The 17281-nt window shown below is 43.2% G+C and overlaps 1 protein-coding gene across 2 annotated transcripts in view; it reads right to left on the reverse strand.

Moving 5' to 3' along the window:
- LOC109884687 (F-BAR and double SH3 domains protein 2) overlaps positions 1 to 6515 on the reverse strand; it is a 75946-nt gene extending 69431 nt beyond the window's left edge. Inside the window, exons 1-2 of one of the 2 annotated variants that reach the window (XM_031791186.1) lie at positions 5998 to 6515; positions 1923 to 2020 (exon numbers count right to left, since the gene is read on the reverse strand). In XM_031791186.1, coding sequence (XP_031647046.1) covers positions 1923 to 2020; positions 5998 to 6018 — 119 coding nt within the window. In that variant the 5' untranslated portion in view covers positions 6019 to 6515. The remainder of the gene's footprint in view (positions 1 to 1922; positions 2021 to 5997) is intronic. The other variant, XM_031791187.1, reaches the window with a different exon arrangement.
- Between the last annotated feature and the right edge of the window lie 10766 nt (positions 6516 to 17281).

Below are 17281 nucleotides of genomic sequence, written 5' to 3' on the forward strand. Positions count from 1 at the left end.
GGTATGTAGTGTGTGTGTGGTATGTAGTGCGTGTGTGTGTGGTATGTAGTGTGTGTGTGGTATGTAGTGCGTGTGTGTGTAGTGCGTGTGTGTGTGGTATGTAGTGTGTGGTATGTAGTGCGTGTGTGTGTGGTATGTAGTGCATGTGTGGTATGTAGTGTGTGTGTGTGTGTGGCATGTAGTGTGTGTGTGTGTGGTATGTGGTTTGTGGCATGTAGTGCGTGTGTGTGTGGTATGTAGTGTGTGCTATGTAGTGTGTGTGTGGTATGTAGTGTGTGGTATGTAGTGTGTGTGTGTGTGTGTGTGTGTATGTGGTATGTAGTGTGTGGTATGTAGTGTGTGTGTGGTATGTAGTGCGTGTGTGTGGTATGTAGTGCGTGTGTGTGGCATGTAGTGTGTGTGTGTGTGTGTGTGTGTGTGTGTGGCATGTAGTGTGTGTGTGTGGCATGTAGTGTGTGTGTGTGGCATGTAGTGTGTGTGTGTGGCATGTAGTGTGTGTGTGTGTGTATGTGTTATAGTGTGTGTGTGTTATAGTGTGTGTGTGCGTGTGTGTGTGTGTGTGTGTGTATGTGTTATAGTGTGTGTGTGTTATAGTGTGTGTGTGTGTGTGTGTGTGTGGTAGAGGTCGACCGATTAGGATTTTTCAATGCCGATATCGATTATTTGAGGACCAAAAAAAGGCGATAACGATTAATCGCCGAATTTTTTAAACATTTTATCTGTAATAATGACAATTGCAACAATACTGAATGAACACTTATTTTAACTTAATATAATACATCAATAAAGATTTAGCCTCAAATAAATAATGAAACATGTTCAATTTGGTTTAAATAATGCAAAAACAAAGTGTTGGAGAAGAAAGTAAAAGTGCAATATGTGCTATGTAAGAAAGCTAACGTTTAAGTTCCTTGCTTAGAACATGAGAACATATGAAAGCTGGTGGTTCCTTTTAACATGAGTCTTCAATATTCTCAGATAAGAAGTTTTAGGTTGTAGTTATTATAGGACTATTTCTCTCTATACCATTTGTATTTCGTTAACCTTTGACTATTGAATGTTCTTATAGGCACTTTAGTATTGCCAGTGTAACAGTATAGCTTCCGTCCCTCTCCTCGCCCCTACCTGGGCTCGAACCAGGAACACATCGACAACAGCCACCCTCGAAGCAGCGTTGCCCATGCAGAGCAAGGAGAACAACCACTCCAAGTCTCAGAGCGAGCGACGTTGGCCATTCCGATTAATTGGTCGACCTCTAGTGTGTGGTATGTAGTGTGTGTGTGGTATGTAGTGTGTGTGTGGTATGTAGTGCGTGTGTGTGTGGTATGTAGTGTGTGTGTGGTATGTAGTGCGTGTGTGTGTAGTGCGTGTGTGTGTGGTATGTAGTGTGTGGTATGTAGTGCGTGTGTGTGTGGTATGTAGTGCATGTGTGGTATGTAGTGTGTGTGTGTGTGTGGCATGTAGTGTGTGTGTGTGTGGTATGTGGTTTGTGGCATGTAGTGCGTGTGTGTGTGGTATGTAGTGTGTGCTATGTAGTGTGTGTGTGGTATGTAGTGTGTGGTATGTAGTGTGTGTGTGTGTGTGTGTATGTGGTATGTAGTGTGTGGTATGTAGTGTGTGTGTGGTATGTAGTGCGTGTGTGTGGTATGTAGTGCGTGTGTGTGGTATGTAGTGAGTGCGTGTGGTATGTAGTGCATGTGTGTGGTATGTAGTGTGGGGTATGTAGTATGTGGTATGTAGTGTGGGGTATGTAGTGTGTGTGTGTGTGGTATGTAGTGTGGGGTATGTAGTGTGTGGTATGTGGTATGTAGTGTGGGGTATGTAGTGTGTGTGTGGTATGTAGTGTGGGGTATGTAGTGTGTGGTATGGGGTATGTAGTGTGGGGTATGTAGAGTGGGGTATGTGGTATGTAGTGTGTGTACCTCATGTCCTCCAGCAGGTCACATTCAGTCTGATGTTTGAGGTGCAGTCTGGTCATCTGCTCTATGAGAGTATTCTTCAGCTCCTGAGTTACTTTGACCTGCAGGGAGGGACACAGTCACACTGTCAGTCAATCAGTCCATCAAAAGGTACATTCAGCTACATGAAGTTACCATAAGTAACGGGGTGACTTCGAAGCAAGAGCCTTGTCATCTCATTAGCATTAGTCCACCCTGCTACCAACTGCACAGACACACCCACTGGTGTAGCGGAGGGTAATCAACGGTAAAGTGGTGTAGAGGAGGGTAATCAACAGTAAACTGGTGTAGAGGAGGGTAATCAACAGTAAACTGGTGTAGAGGAGGGTAATCAACGGTAAACTGGTGTAGAGGAGGGTAATCAACAGTAAACTGGTGTAGAGGAGGGTAATCAACAGTAAACTGGTGTAGAGGAGGGTAATCAACAGTAAACTGGTGTAGAGGAGGGTAATCAACAGTAAACTGGTGTAGAGGAGGGTAATAAACAGTAAACTGGTGTAGAGGAGGGTAATAAACGGTAAACTGGTGTAGAGGAGGGTAATCAACAGTAAACTGGTGTAGAGGAGGGTAATCAACAGTAAACTGGTGTAGAGGAGGGTAATCAACAGTAAACTGGTGTAGAGGAGGGTAATCAACAGTAAACTGGTGTAGAGGAGGGTAATCAACGGTAAACTGGTGTAGAGGAGGGTAATCAACAGTAAACTGGTGTAGAGGAGGGTAATCAACAGTAAACTGGTGTAGAGGAGGGTAATCAACAGTAAACTGGTGTAGAGGGTAATCAACAGTAAACTGGTGTAGAGGAGGGTAATCAACAGTAAACTGGTGTAGAGGAGGGTAATCAACAGTAAACTGGTGTAGAGGAGGGTAATCAACGGTAAACTGGTGTAGAGGAGGGTAATCAACAGTAAACTGGTGTAGAGGAGGGTAATCAACAGTAAACTGGTGTAGAGGAGGGTAATAAACAGTAAACTGGTGTAGAGGAGGGTAATCAACAGTAAACTGGTGTAGAGGAGGGTAATAAACGGTAAACTGGTGTAGAGGAGGGTAATCAACAGTAAACTGGTGTAGAGGAGGGTAAACAACAGTAAACTGGTGTAGAGGAGGGTAATCAACGGTAAACTGGTGTAGAGGAGGGTAATCAACAGTAAACTGGTGTAGCGGAGGGTAATCAACGGTAAACGCGTGTAGCGGAGGGTAATCAACAGTAAACTGGTGTAGCGGAGGGTAATCAACGGTAAACGCGTGTAGCGGAGGGTAATCTACGGTAAACACCGTTTGTCCACCTTTTGTGGTAAAATGCATTGGAAATATAGGGAGTACTACTTTACTCACGGCGAACAGCGATCAACGTTTACTCAGCGCAACGACCAACTCACCCACCCACCCACCCACGCACGCACACTCATTATCAGCCATTGAGTATGTTTACATGCACACTAATAATTACATATTAAATTGATTATGGCAGTATGGTGTTAGTCATGTAAACACCAGAAGGCGTCCTCATGTTTCCCAACCGAAACAGTTAGGAAGATGTTGTACTGTGAGAGTTTTTTCGGCTGTTCAGGTACACAACATTTTTTCTGGAGGCAAGCCGAAGTTCGGAGAGAACGTCTACGCCCCTTCGTTGGCGAAAGGTCAATCCCTAAATCCTCCACTGCATCTTAGAAATAGTTTCACATGCAAACATTATATGTCTGAACTCCGAATCAAATAAGCTTCGCAAAAATAACATGGTCAAAAATGAATTTTGAATAGTGATTTTCTGGATTGATTTAAGTCCCATCAGGTCGCCCGATTTCAGATGTGTCATGTAAACAGGATTATTAGCGAAATCGTTCTTCTTGCAAAGCATGTCAATGTTTTAAATGACCTATTATATTAGCCTGACTATCCACAATACAATCTTACTATTGTGTGCATGCAACAGTACTCATTGTCTCTTGGGGAGAATTCCACTGACTATTCACTGGGGTTATGCAGTCGGAGATTCATGACTGTTCTAGACAAATCAACAACACAGAGCACAATCAGTTTGTGCTGTAGCTTTCATGTTGCCTGCCTTTGAAGATGGAGGGGGAGTGGTCCATGGTGGGGCTTATCAGGGAAAAGTGACTTCACTCCATCTCTCCTTTCAGTCAGTCACAGTCAGTCACATATGAGACAGAAAAAAATGAGAGAGGGGGCAGGGAGAGAGAGGAAAGCTAGATGAGGGACAAAGGGGGAGAGAGAGAGATGGGGACTGAGAAAGAGAGAGATGGGAGGAAGAGAGAGAGAGAAAGAAAGAGAGATGAGAGAGAGAGAGAAGGGGAGGAAGAGAGAGAGAAAGAGAGAGAGAGAAGGGGGGGAAGAGAGAGAGGAGGAAGAGAGAAAGAGAGAGAGAGAGAGAGAGAGAGAGAAAGATGGGGAGGAAGAGATGTACTCTCTATCTGACCAATAAAGGGGAGGACAGGACGTGACATGTTCAGTCTGCCCACAACGTGTCTGACAGACCCAGTGGAGCAGCAACAGCACCCGGGAATATCCGATAATTAACTGAAAGCTGTGCCGAGGTACTGCAAGCCAGTAATTGGTTCTCAGACACCTCTTCTAGAATAACTAAGATCATGAAAGAGAAACACAGACTCCCTCTCACACACAACATGTGAATGGCAGACAGAAAGAACAAAGGGACACTATGCTTTGTTACAGTATATTCTACATTGTACCAGAGAGTTGTCGCAAAACACACGCACAAAGGGAAGACGTGTGCATTGTAAACAATGTCCCATTGACATACTGCACTACCCGCAGAGGCCATGTCGTTAATTACCGGTGAGAAACCTGATGACTGACTACTTGTCTCTATAGTACGGAAAATAAATGCACCGTGTGTGTTGTGTGTGCAGTCGGTAATAACCAGACAGCTGTGATTAACAGCGTTATTAACCGTTCACTGACTAACAGCGGTACATTCCTTCTCCATCTTTTGACTTAACCGCGAGAATAAAATAGTTAGCTAGCTACGTTTTGTCCAAATACACTTAAAGTCAAGGCAAGGGTGTGCTAAAATCACACTATGGAACATTGTTGTGGCTACCAAATGCACACTCGCATCCTATCTTCTGGTTAACAGTGTTTTCACTTCTCTCCAGTCCAGATGACAGCGATTTATTTATTTATTTACCTTTATTTAACCAGGTAGGCAAGTTGAGAACACCTTTATTTAACCAGGTAGGCAAGTTGAGAACAAGTTCTCATTTACAATTGCGACCTGGCCAAGATAAAGCAAAGCAGTTCGACAGATACAACGACACAGAGTTACACATGGAGTAAAACAAACATACAGTCAATAATGCAGTATAAACAAGTCTATATACAATGTGAGCAAATGAGGTGAGAAGGGAGGTAAAGGCAAAAAAGGCCATGGTGGCAAAGTAAATACAATATAGCAAGTAAAACACTGGAATGGTAGTTTTACAATGGAAGAATGTGCAAAATAGAAATAAAAATAATGGGGTGCAAAGGAGCAAAATAAATAAATTAATAAAAAGCGATAACATCGGAGCTGTCATGCATGTTTATGTCCCGTTCATCAGCGTAACGTTACTTCAGATGGTGTTTCGAAATACATTATCAACTACCTAACTACAGTTATATCTTTCTGGAAGACTAACGTTAGTTATATCTGTCGGGCTATTCAACATTTCGCTGACGTTAGCCAAAGATACTGAGCCCTTCTATCTGCGGTCAACAAGCTAGCAGACAGCGGTTCCTCAAGACCTCAACCAGACCTAATTATCTGGCTAGCTAGCTAACCAGACAGCTCGTAGTGCATAGCTGGTTGGCATAACTATAACCAGGCTTGAAATTGACAACCGAATACAAATACTATAGTTACAATATTTGCAACACCACATGTGGCTTATAATACTAGCAAGCTAGCTAAGTAGCTAATGTTACACATCAATGTTATTAGCAAGTCAACATCCCACTGTTTGCTACTAGTTAGCCAGCTATCTATCATAGAGAAATAGTCAAGTAAAGGGGAAAACCTCACCTTTCTCGGTGGGGGCTGCATGTTGAAGCATTGATATGAATGGCGTATTTCTTAAGAAATGTTTATTCCAAATACATCCAATGTGGGCTGGATAATTCGTCAAGTCTGCACGGAGGGAAGATATGAAAATTACAGTCAGATTTGTACTCTGGCGATTAAAGAATTAAAGCGAGCGCTGGCTAAACCAACTCTATACTAACAGACTTCGTCGGGACAACACCGCAGGCGGGTTTCAGAGAGGACTGGGAAATGATGGGGAAACCAATTGAGTGCCAGAGGTGTGGAGGCTTCCCTGCGTAATGACGCACAACTGCACCACCCTGTGTTGATGGGGGGTAAAGGCACATCAAACAGCGCCAGAAACGTTCCTTTATTTTTTTATTTTCTTTACAGAGCTCTATAACAGTCCTTTCTTGTTTTAAACCGCTAACATCAAAATCCGAATATGTAGCTCTTGTAATAGCGACAACAAACAGACAAAAAACAGAAACGAATGGTGGTTTTACGTGAAACTTGTCGTGACGACAATACACCGTTGCTGCTTCGCCAGGAGACTGGCTGCGTCTCTGGACCTGCATAGCAACAAGAAAGTGCAGTCGATCGAGGAAACATCGATTGAAGGTAGAAAAGCCAGATCGGCCAGATATGCCTATCCCAGATATATAGATTTTCGCCCTTCATGAATTTACGCTCTTTATTTCAGTTCAAGTCAAACACATACAGACACACATCTATGGCATACTTTACTTGTGAGGACTTTTTGGGAACGAACAATTGATTCCCATTCAAAATCATATTTTCCCTTACCCCTAACCCTAATGCTAACCATAACCTGAACCCTAACCCTAATTCTAACGCTAATCCTAACCTAACCCCTAAACCTAAAATAGCCTTTTTACAAGTGAGGACCAGCACATTGTTCTCACTTCTCTGAATTTTAGTTGGTATACTGTTCTTGTGAGGACTTCTGGTACTCACAGGTATTGTAAAACATGTACCACACACACAGACAATCCCAGTCCCAGTGGTTTAGTAGGGCACTACACTCCAATGAGCCAACAGTTAAAGGAATGCATTACCATTGAGATTGTTTGAAGTCCATGTAATGAGTTGGCACCTGTATCGATCTCCGACGTGAAAGATATGGTACAGTTGAGAGGACAGCAACATGAATTGTCAATTTCCCAGTGTTTGGTTTTCACAGGGCATAATGTGACCCATGTCGTCCAAAGAGTTATACTTTTGAATCATTTGTGCATAGAATATTCTTCCAAGAGTCTTGATGATCACCCAGGTGCTTCCAGTTGATTTTTTAACTTAAGTCAACTTTTTGGACGACATGAGTCCCATTACGCCTGGCGAAAATCAAACACTGCATTCCACAGTAAGAACCCCATACCAACGGTCAAGCATGGTGATGGTAGTGTGATGGTTTGGGGATGCTTTGCTGCCTCAGGACCTGGACGACTTGCCTTACTAGAAGGAACTATGAATTATTCTCTGTATCAGAGAACTCTACAGAAGAATGTCATCCATCTGTGAACTGGGTCATGCAGCAATACAATGATCCAAAACACAATCAAGTCTACATGAAAATGGCTTAAAAGCAAACATTTGATGTTTTGGAATAGCCTAGTCCACGTCCAGACCTATTCCCAATTGAGATGTTGTGGCAGGACTTGAAACGAGCAGTTCATGTTTGAAAACCCACAAATGTCACTGAGATAAATCAGTTCTACATGGAAGCAGCTAAAGGTGGCACAACCAGTTACTGAGTGTAAGAGGGCAAATACTTTTTTTACACAGGAGCATTGGGTGTTGCATAACTTTGTTAATTAAATAAACAAAATAAGTAGCTTTTTTTTCAGTAAACTCAGGTTCACTTCATCTAATTTTAGATTTTGTTTGAATATCTGATAGCATTCAGTATAAAAAAAATATATGCAAAAATAGAGAAAATCAGAAAGGGGGAAACTACTTTTCACAGCCCTGTACATCCTTAAAGCTGGGTTCCTACAGACATTAGCAAGTCAAATTCAATGACATTCAGATACTTTTTCAATCACTTAATTGTAATTTTTAAGGAACGCAGTCTTATACAATTGTATAATTTATAGAATTGTACATATAGGGCCTAATAAACAAGTATGCAAAAATAGTCTAAATAAATACATCAAAGTAGCCTATTACCACTTTAAGAATAATGTTTTTTTTTAGGACTTTCCAAAGAATTGATATTCAAATTATTATTACATTCTAAAATCTGTGAGAATAATTTGGACATTGCCAGGCTAAATAGAGTGGATGCATGTATGGCGATTTTTCTGTATGCTTTGAGGCCAACGCAAATATACATAAGGAAGACATGAATAGCATTAATCTCCCCATTTGAATCTTACCATGGCTGTTTTTATAATGAGAAAGTTACCCAAAAAACTGGTTCCTTTTTTAATGGAAGGTTTTTTTTGGAAGCCAAGTTGAAGCCAACATTAGACGTTATAATCGTCATAGTGACCGCATGTGGTTTCACCGCAACAGAGAAGCGCCACACCCTTCACTTGAAGCAGCTAGAAAATAACGAAAGTGGCTCCATCTCTCACAAAAACGGATACAAATTGAAACCACGGATAATTATAAGGGAACAAGAGACCTTAGAAACAGGCTACAATAATTACAAGGACCTTTAAAGCACCAAATTGAGGAAATTATTTTCAATATAGGTCTATTGCAGTACTTGCATTTCTGAGCTCCAAATTTATGTTCCACTAGGCTACTTCAAGCCAATTGTTTTGTTTAAAATTGCAGGTGTAACATGGAAAACGACATTTATTTTTAATTGAAGTACCAGATTATATTGTCAATAAACCCAATATTCTTTGTAATTTAGTGTCATTATATCCAGACTCAACCTGGTCTCATAGACTTGACCTAACACAGTAAATGTAAATCCAGGACACTCAGATTAGTATGATATGGTATAATGTGAATGTCTAGCAACCCAAAGGTTCTGAGTGCAAATCTCATCAAGGACAAAGATTTTTAGCTAATTAGCAACTTTCCAACTACTTACTAATTTTTAACTACTTTGAAACTACTTAGCATATTAGAAAACCCTTCCCAAAACCCTAACTTCAACTCTTTAACCTAACTCCTGAACTTAACCCTAACCTTCACTGAAACCACTAAACCATAGCCTAGCTAACGTTAGACAGCTAGCCACCTAGCTAGAATTGGTGACAAGGTAAAAATCTGTCTTTTTGCCATTCTGCCCCTGAGCAAGGCAGTTAACCCACTGTTCCCCAGGCACCAAAGACGTGGATATCGATTAAGGCAGCCCCCCGCACCTCTTTGATTCAGAGGGGTTGGGTTAAATGCACAAGACACATTTCAGTTTAAGGCATTCAGTTGTACAACTGAGTAGGTATCCCCTTTCCCCCTCGATGCTTTCTCTGTTAATCTAACAAGACCCTGTCTTCACCAGCATAATGAATGACACAAAAATATTCTGGACATTCCTTGTGAACACCTTTCTTCCAGCACTTGGGTTGATGTTGCATCGCATGCCCTATTACAACAGCTGTTGGTCACTTGACTGTCATTCTGAAAATTCCTTCCTAAATCAGATGATAAAGTGAAAATATCATAGTGTAACTAGTCAGCTGGACACCAAATGTGCATCGAATAAGTATTATGCATAATTATTGAACAACCACATTAATGACCGTATGGATTTAGGTTTTACTTACAGTATCAAGGTAATTAGGGTCTCTTTTGGTTAGAAGCATTTTATTTGCAATCGCATTTATTCTTTTGGATTTGTGTGCCCATGAAAACTGTTTTCACCAAGTAACAAAGTCATGTCTGAGATCTCTATGAGAAAAACTGTCTGACAGCTGGAGCCAGGATTCAATGTCTAATTTAACTGATTAATGCTTAATATATGATATAACGACAACTTACACTGCCATCAATACAAGGACAGAATGACAACTTACACTGCCATAAATACAAGGACAGAATGACAACTTACACTGCCATAAATACAAGGACAGAATGACAACTTACACAGCCATAAATACAAGGACAGAATGACAACTTACACTGCCATAAATACAAGGACAGAATGACAACTTACACTGCCATCAATACAAGGACAGAATGACAACTTACACTGCCATAAATACAAGGACAGAATGACAACTTACACTGCCATAAATACAAGGACAGAATGACAACTTACACTGCCATAAATACAAGGACAGAATGACAACTTACACTGCGATAAATACAAGGACAGAATGACAACTTACACTGCCATCAATACAAGGACAGAATGACAACTTACACTGCCATCAATACAAGGACAGAATGACAACTTACACTGCCATCAATACAAGGACAGAATGACAACTTACACTGCCATAAATACAAGGACAGAATGACAACTTACACTGCCATAAATACAAGGACAGAATGACAACTTACACTGCCATAAATACAAGGACAGAATGACAACTTACACTGCCATAAATACAAGGACAGAATGACAACTTACACTGCCATCAATATAAGGACAGAATGACAACTTACACTGCCATAAATACAAGGACAGAATGACAACTTACACTGCCATAAATACAAGGACAGAATGACAACTTACACTGCCATCAATACAAGGACAGAATGACAACTTACACTGCCATCAATACAAGGACAGAATGACAACTTACACAGCCATAAATACAAGGACAGAATGACAACTTACACTGCCATAAATACAAGGACAGAATGACAACTTACACTGCCATAAATACAAGGACAGAATGACAACTTACACAGCCATAAATACAAGGACAGAATGACAACTTACACTGCCATAAATACAAGGACAGAATGACAACTTACACTGCCATCAATACAAGGACAGAATGACAACTTACACTGCCATAAATACAAGGACAGAATGACAACTTACACTGCCATAAATACAAGGACAGAATGACAACTTACACTGCCATAAATACAAGGACAGAATGACAACTTACACTGCCATCAATACAAGGACAGAATGACAACTTACACTGCCATAAATACAAGGACAGAATGACAACTTACACTGCCATAAATACAAGGACAGAATGACAACTTACACTGCCATAAATACAAGGACAGAATGACAACTTACACTGCCATAAATACAAGGACAGAATGACAACTTACACTGCCATCAATATAAGGACAGAATGACAACTTACACTGCCATAAATACAAGGACAGAATGACAACTTACACTGCCATAAATACAAGGACAGAATGACAACTTACACTGCCATAAATACAAGGACAGAAAAGTAATGTTTTATGTCACATGATTTTGAAACAAATACGTCAAGACTATGATAAAGGATTAAACATAGATTTTAAATTGACTCAGGAAAACGCTCATCCAGAGGTGGTGCTCCTAGTGGCCGGAGACTTTAATGCAGGGAAACTTAAATCCGTTTTTACCAAATTTCTATCAGCATGTTAAGTGTGCAACCAGAGGGGAAAAAACTCTAGACCACCTTTACTCCACACACAGAGACATAGAAAGCTCTCCCTCGCCCTCCATTTGGCAAATCTGACCATAATTCTATCTTCCTGATTCCTGCTTACAAGAGAAAATTCAAAATCAAATCAAATCAAATCAAATTTTATTTGTCACATACACATGGTTAGCAGATGTTAATGCGAGTGTAGCGAAATGCTAGTGCTTCTAGTTCCGACAATGCAGTAATAACCAACAAGTAATCTAACTAACAATTCCAAAACTACTGTCTTATACACAGTGTAAGGGGATAAAGAATATGTACATAAAGATATATGAATGAGTGATGGTACAGAGCAGCATAGGCAAGATACAGTAGATGGTATCGAGTACAGTATATACATATGAGATGAGTATGTAAACAAAGTGGCATAGTTAAAGTGGCTAGTGATACATGTATTACATAAGGATGCAGTAGATGATATAGAGTACAGTATATACGTATGCATATGAGATTAATAATGTAGGGTATGTAACATTATATTAGGTAGCATTGTTTAAAGTGGCTAGTGATATATTTTACATAATTTCCCATCAATTCCCATTATTAAAGTGGCTGGAGTTGAGTCAGTGTCAGTGTCAGTGTGTTGGCAGCAGCCACTCAATGTTAGTGGTGGCTGTTTAACAGTCTGATGGCCTTGAGATAGAAGCTGTTTTTCAGTCTCTCGGTCCCAGCTTTGATGCACCTGTACTGACCTCGCCTTCTGGATGATAGCGGGGTGAACAGGCAGTGGCTCGGGTGGTTGTTGTCCTTGATGATCTTTATGGCCTTCCTGTAACATCGGGTGGTGTAGGTGTCTTGGAGGGCAGGTAGTTTGCCCCCGGTGATGCGTTGTGCAGACCTCACTACCCTCTGGAGAGCCTTACGGTTGTGGGCGGAGCAGTTGCCGTACCCGGCGGTGATGCAGCCCACCAGGATGCTCTCGATTGTGCATCTGTAGAAGTTTGTGAGTGCTTTTGGTGACAAGCCGAATTTCTTCAGCCTCCTGAGGTTGAAGAGGCGCTGCTGCGCCTTCTTCACGATGCTGTCTGTGTGAGTGGACCAATTCAGTTTGTCTGTGATGTGTATGCCGAGGAACTTAAAACTTGCTACCCTCTCCACTACTGTTCCATCGATGTGGATAGGGGGGTGTTCCCTCTGCTGTTTCCTGAAGTCCACAATCATCTCCTCAGTTTTGTTGACGTTGAGTGTGAGGTTATTTTCCTGACACCACACTCCGAGGGCCCTCACCTCCTCCCTGTAGGCCGTCTCGTCGTTGTTGGTAATCAAGCCTACCACTGTTGTGTCGTCCGCAAACTTGATGATTGAGTTGGAGGCGTGCGTGGCCACGCAGTCGTGGGTGAACAGGGAGTACAGGAGAGGGCTCATAACGCACCCTTGTGGGGCCCCAGTGTTGAGGATCAGCGGGGTGGAGATGTTGTTGCCTACCCTCACCACCTGGGGGCGGCCCGTCAGGAAGTCCAGTACCCAGTTGCACAGGGCAGGGTCGAGACCCAGGGTCTCGAGCTTGATGACGAGCTTGGAGGGTACTATGGTGTTGAATGCCGCGCTGTAGTCGATGAACAGCATTCTCACATAGGTATTCCTCTTGTCCAGATGGGTTAGGGCAGTGTGCAGTGTGGTTGAGATTGCATCGTCTGTGGACCTATTTGGGCGGTAAGCAAATTGGAGTGCGTCTAGGGTGTCAGGTAGGGTGGAGGTGATATGGTCCTTGACTAGTCTCTCAAAGCACTTCATGATGACGGAAGTGAGTGCTACGGGTCGGTGGTCGTTTAGCTCAGTTACCTTAGCTTTCTTGGGAACAGGAACAATGGTGGCCCTCTTGAAGCATGTGGGAACAGCAGACTGGTATAGGGATTGATTGAATATGTCCGTAAACACACCGGCCAGCTGGTCTGCGCATGCTCTGAGGGCGCGGCTGGGGATGCCGTCTGGGCCTGCAGCCTTGCGAAGGTTAACACGTTTAAATGTCTTACTCACCTCGGCTGCAGTGAAGGAGAGTCCGCATGTTTTCGTTGCAGGCCGTGTCAGTGGCACTGTATTGTCCTCAAAGCGGGCAAAAAAGTTATTTAGTCTGCCTGGGAGCAAGACATCCTGGTCCGTGACTGGGCTGGTTTTCTTCTTGTAGTCTGTGATTGACTGTAGACCCTGCCACATACCTCTTGTGTCTGAGCCGTTGAATTGAGATTCTACTTTGTCTCTGTACTGACGCTTAGCTTGTTTGATAGCCTTGCGGAGGGAATAGCTGCACTGTTTGTATTCGGTCATGTTACCAGTCACCTTGCCCTGATTAAAAGCAGTGGTTCGCGCTTTCAGTTTCACGCGAATGCTGCCATCAATCCACAGTTTCTGGTTAGGGAATGTTTTAATCGTTGCTATGGGAACGACATCTTCAACGCACGTTCTAATGAACTCGTCAATGTTGTTATCTGACGCAATACGAAACATCTCCCAGTCCACGTGATGGAAGCAGTCTTGGAGTGTGGAGTCAGCTTGGTCAGACCAGCGTTGAACAGACCTCAGCGTGGGAGCTTCTTTTTTTAGTTTCTGTCTGTAGGCAGGGATCAACAAAATGGAGTCGTGGTCAGCTTTTCCGAAAGGAGGGCGGGGCAGGGCCTTATATGCGTCGCGGAAGTTAGAGTAACAATGATCCAAGGTTTTTCCACCCCTGGTTGCGCAATCGATATGCTGATAAAATTTAGGGAGTCTTGTTTTCAGATTAGCCTTGTTAAAATCCCCAGCTACAATGAATGCAGCCTCCGGATAAATGGATTCCAGTTTGCAAAGAGTCAAATAAAGTTTGTTCAGAGCCATAGATGTGTCTGCTTGGGGGGGGATATATACGGCTGTGATTATAATCGAAGATAATTTTCTTGGTAGATAATGTGGTCGACATTTGATTGTGAGGAATTCTAAATCAGGTGAACAGAAGGATTTGAGTTCCTGTATGTTTCTTTCATCACACCATGTCTCGTTAGCCATAAGGCATACGCCCCCGCAGGAAGCACCAGTGACTCAGTCAATAATAAAGTGGTCAGATGAAGCAGATGCTAAACTACAGGACTGTTTTGCTTTCACAGACTGGAATATGTTCCGGGATTCTTCCGATGGCATTGAGGAGTACACTACATCAGTCACTGGCTTTATCAATAAGTGCATTGATGATGTCGTCCCAATTGTGACCGTACCTACATACCCCAACCAGAAGACATGGATTACAGGAAACATCCGCACTGAGCTAAAGGCTAGAGCTGCCGCTTTCAAGGAGCGGGACTCTAATCCGGTAGCTTATTAGAAATCCCGCTATGCCCTCCAATGAACCATCAAACAGGCAAAACATCAATACAGGACTAAGATCGATTTGTATTACACCGGATCCAACGCTCGTCGGATGTGGCTGGGCTTGCAAACTATTAGAGACTACAAAGGGAAGCACAGCCGAGAGCTGCCCAGTGACACAAGCCTACCAGACGATCTAAACTACTTCTATGCTTGCTTCGAGGCAAATAACACTGAAACATGCATGAGAGCACCAGCTGTTCCGGATGACTGTGTGATCTTAAACAGGTCAACATTCACAAGGCCGCAGGGCCAGACAGATTACCAGGACGTGTACAAATGCGCATGTGCTGACCAACTGGCAAGTGTCTTCACTGACATTTTCAACCTATCCCTGTCTTGAGTCTATAATACCAACATGTTTTAAGCAGACCACCATAGTTCCTGTGCCCAAGAACACTAATCAAATCAAATCAAATATTTGTATTTATTTATTTATATAGCCCTTTGTACATCAGCTGATATCTCAAAGTGCTGTACAGAAACCCAGCCTAAAACCCCAAACAGCAAGCAATGCAGGTGTAGAAGCACGGTGGCTAGGAAAAACTCCCTAGAAAGGCCAATACCTAGGAAGAAACCTAGAGAGGAACCAGGCTATGTGGGGTGGCCAGTCCTCTTCTGGCTGTGCCGGGTGGAGATTATAACAGAACATGGCCAAGATGTTCAAATGTTCATAAATGACCAGCATGGTCGAATAATAATAAGGCAGAACAGTTGAAACTGGAGCAGCAGCATGGCCAGGTGGACTGGGGACAGCAAGGAGTCATCATGTCAGGTAGTCCTGGGGCATGGTCCTAGGGCTCAGGTCAGTTGAAACTGGAACAGCAGCATGGCCAGGTGGACTGGGGACAGCAAGGAGTCATCATGTCAGGTAGTCCTGGGGCATGGTCCTAGGGCTCAGGTCCTCCGAGAGAGAGAAAGAAAGAGAGAAGGAGAGAATTAGAGAACGCACACTTAGATTCACACAGGACACCGAATAGGACAGGAGAAGTACTCCAGATATAACAAACTGACCCCAGCCCCCCGACACATAAACTACTGCAGGACTAAGGTAACCTGCATAAATGACTACCGACCCATAGCACTCATGTCTGTAGCCATTAAGTTCTTTGAAAGGCTGGTCATGGCTCACATCAACACCATTATCCCAGAAACCCTAGACCAACTCCAATTTGCATACCGCACCAAGAAATCCACAGATGATGCAATCTCTATTGCACTCCACACTGCCCTTTCCCACCTGGACAAAAGGAACACCTACGTGAAAATGCTATTCATTGACAGCTACAGCTCAGCATTCAACACCATAGTATCCTCAAAGCTCATCAATAAGCTAAGGACCCTGGGACTAAATACTTCCCCCTGCAACTGAATCCTGGACTTCCTGACAGGCCACCCCCAGGTGGTAAGGGTAACAACACATCCCCAATTCTGATCCTCAACACAGGGGCCCCTCAGGGGTGCGTGCTCAGTCCCATTCTGTACTCCCTGTTCACTCATGACTGCACGGCCAGGCACAACTCCAACACCATCATTAAGTTTGCCGATGACACAACAGTGGTAGGCCTGATCACAGACAACGACGAGACATCATATAGGGAGGGGGTCAGAGGCCTGGCCGTGTTGTGCCAGGACAACAACCTCTCCCTCAACCTGATCAAGACAAAGGAGATGATTATGGACTACAGGAAAAGGAGGACTGAGCACTCCCCCATTCTCATCAGCGGGGCTGTAGTGGAGCAGGTTGAGAGCTTCAAGTTTGTTTCTGTCCACATCACCAACAAACTAACATGGTCCAAACACACCATGACAGTCATGAAGAGGGCACGACAAAACCTATTCCCCTTCAGGAGACTGAAAAGATTTGGCATGGGTCCTCAGATCCTCAAAAGGTTCTACAGCTGCACCATCGAGAGCATCCTGACTGGTTGCATTACTGCCTGGTTTGGCAACTGCTCGGCCTCCGACCACAAGGCACTACAGAGGTACGGCCCAGTACATCACTGGGGCCAAGCTTCCTGCCATCCAGGACTTCTATACCAGGCGGTGTCAGAGGAAGACCCTAAAAATGGTCAAAACCTCCAGCCATCCTAGTCATAGACCGTTCTCTCTGCTACCGCACTGCAATTGGTACCCAAGTGCCAAGTCTAGGTTCAAGAAGCTTCTAAACAGCTTCTACCCCTAAGCCATAAAACTCCTGAACATCTAATCAAATGGCTACCCAGACTACCCCCCCCCCCCCCCCCCACCACACACTCTTTTACGACGCTGCTACTCTGTTATTATCTATGCATAGCCATTTTAATAACTCTACCTACATGTACTTATTACCTCAATTACCTGGACTAACCGGTACC

Source organism: Oncorhynchus kisutch, linkage group LG15 (genome assembly GCF_002021735.2).
Source record: "Oncorhynchus kisutch isolate 150728-3 linkage group LG15, Okis_V2, whole genome shotgun sequence".
Taxonomy (NCBI): domain Eukaryota; kingdom Metazoa; phylum Chordata; class Actinopteri; order Salmoniformes; family Salmonidae; genus Oncorhynchus; species Oncorhynchus kisutch.